Source organism: Microtus ochrogaster, unplaced genomic scaffold, assembly GCF_000317375.1.
Source record: "Microtus ochrogaster isolate Prairie Vole_2 unplaced genomic scaffold, MicOch1.0 UNK178, whole genome shotgun sequence".
NCBI classification, from domain to species: Eukaryota; Metazoa; Chordata; class Mammalia; order Rodentia; family Cricetidae; genus Microtus; species Microtus ochrogaster.
The window spans coordinates 87508-94856 of record NW_004949276.1 but is presented as its reverse complement, the minus strand read 5'-3'; the positions used below and the strand labels follow the sequence as shown (position 1 = coordinate 94856).

General features: G+C 38.8%; 1 protein-coding gene across 1 annotated transcript; it reads left to right on the top strand.

Moving 5' to 3' along the window:
- The first annotated feature begins 5740 nt into the window (after positions 1-5740).
- Positions 5741-6785, top strand: LOC101998131 (vomeronasal type-1 receptor 4-like). The gene is given in 2 exon segments (XM_013355563.2): positions 5741-5829; positions 5832-6785. Coding segments are annotated over 2 exon segments (1014 nt in total). The 5' UTR covers positions 5741-5769.
- The last annotated feature ends 564 nt before the right edge of the window (positions 6786-7349 follow it).

Below are 7349 nucleotides of genomic sequence, written 5' to 3'. Positions count from 1 at the left end.
TGCTTGATAACTCTTTTGTTATATGTAATTTTACTATGTTAAAGTTAAAGCCTTCCTTTTTTGTTTAAACAGAAAAAGGGGAAATGATGTGGGAGTGATTTCTTATTAATAAAGAAACTGCCTAGGCCCATTTTATAGGTCAACCCTTAGGTAGGCAGAGAAAACAGAACAGGATGCTGGGAGAAAGAAGCTGAATCAGTGAGTCGCCATGGTTCTCCCACTCCAGAGAGACGCAGGTTAAGATCTTTCCTGGTAACCAGCTCGTGGGCTACAAAGATTAAGAGAAATGGGTTAGATTAATATGTAAGAGCTAGCCAATAAGAGGCTGGAACTAATGGGGCCAGGCAGTGTTTAAAAAAATACACTTTCCGTGTAATTATTTCTGGTATAAAGCTAACCGTGCGGGCGGCCGGGTGCTGGGGAAGCAGCTCCGCTGCTCTTATTTCAACACCCTTAAAATTTTGTAAGTAAAGATTACTTTTAGAATAAAGTTAGTATTGGGGAGGCATTTATATTTCAAGTCTCATATGGAATTTAAAGTACTTAATTGGTAGGAATGAAAGAATCATTTACACAGTCTATGGGTCAGAAATAGGTCCTGCTCAGTTCCCAGTTTGGCACTTTGAAATGATGAAAACCGGTCAGAAGATTCAGGGCACTCTGTACACAGAAACTTAAGTTAGTTGTTCATTTTCTCACCTCTTGTTTTCCTTGTCAAAAATAATTAAATCATAATTAATCTTGAAAATACTGCTGAACAAAACAGATGTAGTAATCATGGAGAGAGGGAAGCTATACTTCAGGGACTGGGGCTCTGCAGAGGCCTTCCTTCCCCAGATACTGACAACATGAAACATTAAGTCTGCAATACCTGATGGCAGCCAAGAGCCCCACAAATCATGACAGTACAAATGACCAGGCAAGTGTCACCTTCCCAGAGCTGCTCCAGATCCTGTCTACATCACAGAGGTCCAGGTGAGTACATGGAGGAAAGTGCTTCAAACCCCTCTGCTGTGCCATGGAGAGTTTCATTAAAGCAGAAGACTCTCTCTGACGAACCCAGGCAGCAGGAAACCTCAGGACCTCCACTTTCCTTCTCTCCCTGGCACCAGAAAGACCAAAGGAGACTAGTTCCTGTAGATACAGAGATGGAACAGAAATGCTGAGACCTTGCTCTCCATCCTCAGGCTGGAGGATCATGACAGAGCTCTGGCTGGGTCTTTGCCTAAGTTACCTTTCTAAATGGATCAATAAGATAGATAAGATTTTCAGATATCTGTAAACCCTGAAGAATATCATGATTCATTCCTGTAATGTCAGCATTAGAAAGACTGAGGCAAGGGAAGTGTTTAGTGCTAGTCTGCTTTACAGAGGATGATTCTCTTTCTAAAATAACTAGATAGATGAAGGACAAAAACATCTCTCTTTCAGGTGTCATTTTGCCATCGCTGTGCCGTCAACAGTGTCACTAGTGTGTGTAACACTTACACTTTTCTCTTTTGATGCATTTTCATGTTTCTAATTTTGGCATAGTTTTACAATGATCTTCTAACTTCCAGTTGATATTTTGCTTCCTGTATCTATCCTTAAAGGCTCTCAATTTTATCTCATACTATTACAATACTTGTCTTAAATTTAGTCATTGTAATCCTTGCTGGGTGAAGATTATAACACTCAGTGTAACAGTATCATTACCATCTTGAGAACTCTGCTTTTTAGGATCCAGGCTGTGAATGGGTACATCCTGAAACAGCTCATCTTATGTTTATCCCTGCTAAGCAGCAAAGAACAGTGATCATTTTAGTTTGGTTTGTTTGCCTGCTTGCTTGTTTCTTTTAGAGAATACAAGGATGGATGGATGTAACTTACTTTGGGCTCTAGGAGTTAGACTCATCCTGGCATCACCCATCCATTTAAACACAAGTCAATCCTGTCTTTCAAATTCATTTGCTTTAGTATTTCCCAAATAATCTGGAAGATGAGACACCTCTTCCTCCACTGACAGTGACTTCAGTAGGAAGGAATCAATTATTAGAAGATCAGAGACTTGTCTCAAATATGACTTAAAGTTTAGAAAAGGAAAGAGAGGACTAGAAAAGTAGTAATCTCCCCAAAAGCAAGGATTAAACCAACAAGAAAAGTGTTTATATCTTCCATCAGTACTTGAGCAAACTGACAATAGGGATTTTTGACTGATTCCAATCATTGAAAAAACACTTAATTTTTAAAAATCTAAATCTGTCAGTGAATGCTGATGTGCTGCCAAGGACCAGCCTCGACAAAAATGCCTCTTGCCAATGTGGGAACTTGAGAATTTAGAAATATAACTAAATAATACAGAAACTCATGAAAATAACAGAACAAAAATCAAAGAAAGTATTGGGAGTGCATTCCTGTGAGTACTGAAAATTGCCCACATTTATTTTTCCCCAGCTTTTATGCCCAAGTAAACAGGGGTGTGGATGGAGGGTGGAGAGAGAGAATTCAACAAAAGATTTTATTAACATGATATGTAGGACAACTCGAAAAGTCGATTGATTTAATCTGAGATATCAAAACATAGAATTTTGTTGTTTAAGCAGTAAGCTGTTCTAAACCATGGATGCTAAAGGCAACCACTCCTCAGGTGACCTCGTAGTTACAAAGGAAGGAGCAGAAGTCCGTTTGCATTTCTTGAACACCTGTCAAGGTGACATGGACCTACTTGAATGAGCTCTTTCAATGTTAAAGCAACCAAGTAATCAGATCCTGAGTTGAGATGTGTAGCTAAGCTTGTTGATCATTTGAGCATCCTCCAACTCTCTGACTGCAAGACAAAGTGGAAATGGGCCCACATTTTGGGCCTCCACAGTTTCTTCCTTTTCTATTAATTTTAATAAAGCCTGTAATTTTGCAGCAGGATAGATGATGATATCTGCCTTCGCTGAACACAATCCTATATCCCAGACTTAGCTGTCTTTGGCACATGTATTTTAATTACACATGTCTATGTTTTAGCGGCCTGGGAGGAAAAAGGGTCAAACCCATCACTGATTGCTGACCTCTGTAAACATAGGTTAGGGGAAAAGTTCCTCAGGGTCTCCGTCTCTGAGGGAAATTTTTGTTAAGAAAGTTTATGTGCTATTAGATAATGTGTTGTGAATAAACATGCTCCTACAGTCTTTTAAGTAAATGAGAGGAGGATCACCAGGGTTGGGAATGTCTTTTTAAATTGGTCTAGAGTGTTTTTAAACAATTTTTTGCCATATGAAAATCTAAATTTTTTATTAAATATGTCAGATTTAAGCCCTCATAGGAAACATCAAACTTTCTAAAAACATTTTTTTGGTTAACTAAAGCAGTTACAAATATTACCACATCAATACTATAATTTTACAGTGGAAATTAATGATAAACACATAATTTGTCACATTACAATTTTTTATAAACCATTTTAATTAAAAGATAAAAAAGGTTTTTTTTTATGTGTTAAGTCCAACAGCATTGCTCTTTATGTAATTGTCTCAGTCTCTGATCAGCAGCAAACCCTTAGGCCACCGTCCTCATGTTTGAATGGGGGTATTGGTCATTCCTAGGAATGAGTTTTTTTCCCTGAGGGGAAAATTGAGGTCTCAGATTTTAGGTCTAATATTTTAACAGTAGATTGAATACCATACTGTCAAAATGAGTTCTGTGTCACAAAGAGCAAAACAGTCAAATGTTCAATCTGTATTTTTTGGTATGAATCCAAGGTAAACAGGACTCATTAGGTCTGAAAATCTGTGCAGCAAGTCCATCAGGAGGCTAGAAATCACAAGTTATCACTATGATCTTTTTATTTCTTGTTAGACTGCAGTAAGTGGTTATTGGTTTAGGTACCCTTTTCTGGGCCTACATTATGGTGGTGTGAAGAGGGCAGGATTATGGTCTCAGGAACCTCTTTTTGCTTTTCTTTACGGAGGCATTGGTAGCTGTGATGTCATTAGGGCTGACATGCTCTGTACATCTGCATATCCTGACCACCTGTCAGGATGGCACAGACCTACTTAAATAAACTAATTTAATATCAAAAACAAACCAACCAATCACATCCTAAGTACAGATGCAAAGAAACATTTGTCCACCATTTCTACAACCTCTAACTCTCTGCCCATCAGACAAGGTAAAAAGGGGTCCACATTTTTGGGACAAAACAATGTGCTTCCTATTAAAATCAGAGTCATGTTTCATTTGTAGAGCTATTTGGATGGTATCAGAGTTTCTAGGACTTGCTTACAGGCAATAATTAACTCTTTTCTATAGGAACAATTGACAGCAATAACTGTCATTTCAAGCCATGAGGTCATTCATGGGGACATAGATATTTAAAACAATCTTGTGAGTTTAACAGGAATGAGGGCAGTGAACAGAGGCATTGCAGGTACTCTGAACACAAAAACCATGCAGCCACTGTAATATTCAGATTCCTCTTATCCTAGAAATATGCACAAAGCTAACCATAAATCGCTGAGAAATGAAAATGCATCTCCAGGACTTGAGGAATAACGTCCTACCCAGATTCAAGTTCTGTAATCAGCTTAGACTGGTGTATAAAAAAGTGGCCTGTCTGACAAACAGGATGCAGGAAAAGCAGGCTGCAATACCAACTGACATAATTTTTGTTCAAAGGCCCCACAGAAGCAAATGGCACCATGAACAATTAGATAGTGGAACCTCTGCTCACACCAGTTGCCATTGAGGACTCTTGACTCAAAATGCATTCATCTCATGGCAGTATATACTCCCTCATTAATCCCATTAATTATCAGGATCCCCCAGTTCAGAGCTGTTCCATATTCCATTAGATGTCCTGAGGTAACTCAGTGGAGTACAGATGCCCTGAGTCATCTGCTAGGATTACAGTTCTCTGCTACCCTCTGTTCTAGGAAGCAACACAAGGTTCCTCTAGACATCACCCCAATCTGCAGCCTGGCAGTTACATGAAAATTTTCAGGTTATATTTTAATAATTCAGTTTTAACTGTAGCGCTCTATCTAAAGAAGTTGTGCGATTGAACTTGACATTGAGAAATGTATTTTAAAAAGACCAGTAAATATTTCTATTGAGTGAAATCATAGAATGGTGAACATACAAACTTTAAAAATATTAGGATGTAGAAATTGAAGTTATAAATCTTTGAAGACAAATGCAAATCTAGGCATTGTTACAGTAATTAAGATACAAATAAGAAAGGAACCTGTGGCCGGGCGGTGGTGGCACATGCCTTTAATCCTAGCACTTGGCAGGCAGAGGCAGGTGGATCTCTGTGAGTTCAAGACCAGCCTATTCTACAAGAGCTAGTTCCAGGACAGGCTCCAAAACCACAGAGAAACCCTGTCTCAAAAATCAAAAAAAAAAAAAAGAAAGGATCCTGTGTGTTTGGAAATTCAGTGGGGGAAATGATGAAATAGAGAAAGAAAATGAAAGAGTTTGGTTGGGGAAATTTGCAGTACAATTCAGTTGTGTTGAAAGTTAACTTGTTAAAACATGTATGTACATAGACAGACAGACAGGTACACACACGAATACACATTTTAACAAGTCAATTTTGCTAGTATAGAACTCAAACATAACTCTTTTAAAACTTTAGGGTTTCATTCCAGTTACCAAGCTCACCTGTCAGAGCACACACATAGCTCAGTGTCCACAGGGAAGAGGAGGAGTTCGGGGACCCAGTCTACAGCAGCACATGTGTCCATCACTGACTCATATGCCACAAAATGCTATTATGCAAAAATGTTTTTCAGATAAATGTCTAGCATTATTGATGCCTTCCTGGAAAACTCTTTGTATCCTGAATACAAGATTTTCTACCCAGAAAGGAAGAAATGCTTTTAAAATTTATTAAGCAAATAGTTATCCTCTTCGTGACTATGTTTGGAACTCTGGGAAACATTTCTGTTTGTGTGAATTATATTTTCAGTTGTTGTGGAGGGCCTGAGAAGAACCCTATACACCTTATTCTCATCCACTTGGCTTTTACAAACATCATAATCCTTCTTGCAAAAGGATTGCCAAAGACAATAGCAGCTTTTGGTTTGAGAAGCTTCCTAGATGACATTGGATGTAAGATCATTGCTTACTTGGAGAGGGTGGCCCGTGGGGTCTCCATCTGCACCAGCGGTCTCCTCACTGTGGTCCAGGCCATCATCATCAGTCCCAGAGCATCTGGATGGAGAAGGCTCAGACCACAGTCTGCATGGCACATCCTTCCATTCTTTTCATTCTTTTGGATACTCAATGCTTTAATAGGTATGAACCTAATCCATTCCATCACAAGTGTAAGCCTGAATATATCACAGTTTAAGAGAGAAGACAACTATTGTTCTTTTATGCAAGAAAGTCAGAAAACAAAATGGATTGTTCTCCCTCTCATGGTCCTGAGAGATGCTGTGTTTCAGGGAGCCATGGGAGGAGCCAGTGGCTACATGGTAATTCTTCTCCACAAGCACCACCAGCATGTCCTCCACCTCCAGAATTCCAAGCTTCTCTACAGAACTCCCCCTGAGCTGAGAGCTGCTCAGAGTGTGCTCCTTCTGATGCTCTGTTTTGTTTTCTTCTATTGGGCTGACTGTGCTTTTTCTCTACTTTTAAGTCTTTCTTTAGTGGACAAATCCTTGATGGGAAATATTCGAGAATTTTTAACCCTTGGTTATGCAACTTTTAGCCCCTTTGTGTTGATTCACAGGGATAGACTTCTCCCTGAGTGGTGGCCTGCTCAGTGGGAGAAATTGAGAAAATGTCTTTCTCCTTTATTTGTTCAATGAATTTTATAATATCCTAGTTTTATAATACTTTATGTAAGACAAAAATCTCACAAAGGATTTTAAGCGTGTTTTTTTCTTACACAATCTTCCAAGTAACTCACAGCCTTGAGCTGAGAGAGAGATCTCTGTAAATTGCAGTCATATGTGAATCCTTAATCCCCACTTTTCCTCTCTTTAGAAGGGATTTTTTAAAAAAAATTCTTATATTTGTACTGTATATGAATAATTTACCTGCATTATGTCCTTGTATCATATACATTCTTGGTGCCTGTAAAGATTAGAAGAGATAATCAAAAGCCCATGACTGACAGGAGTTAGAGAGGTTGCTCTGAACTAAAGTGTGGTTGCTAGGAATTGATCCTGGGTCCTCTGGAAGACAAGCTAGTGAGTCATGTCTCCACCATAGAGAAAATGGTCTTAATTATATTCTGTAAAACAAATTTTACTATCTCCATGATGGGGAGCACACAGATGAATTTATGTAAAAGGGGACTAAACATTGTTTTCCTGGCTGCCCTGACTAGATAATCACTGAGAAACTATATTAATTGCAACACTTTTTCC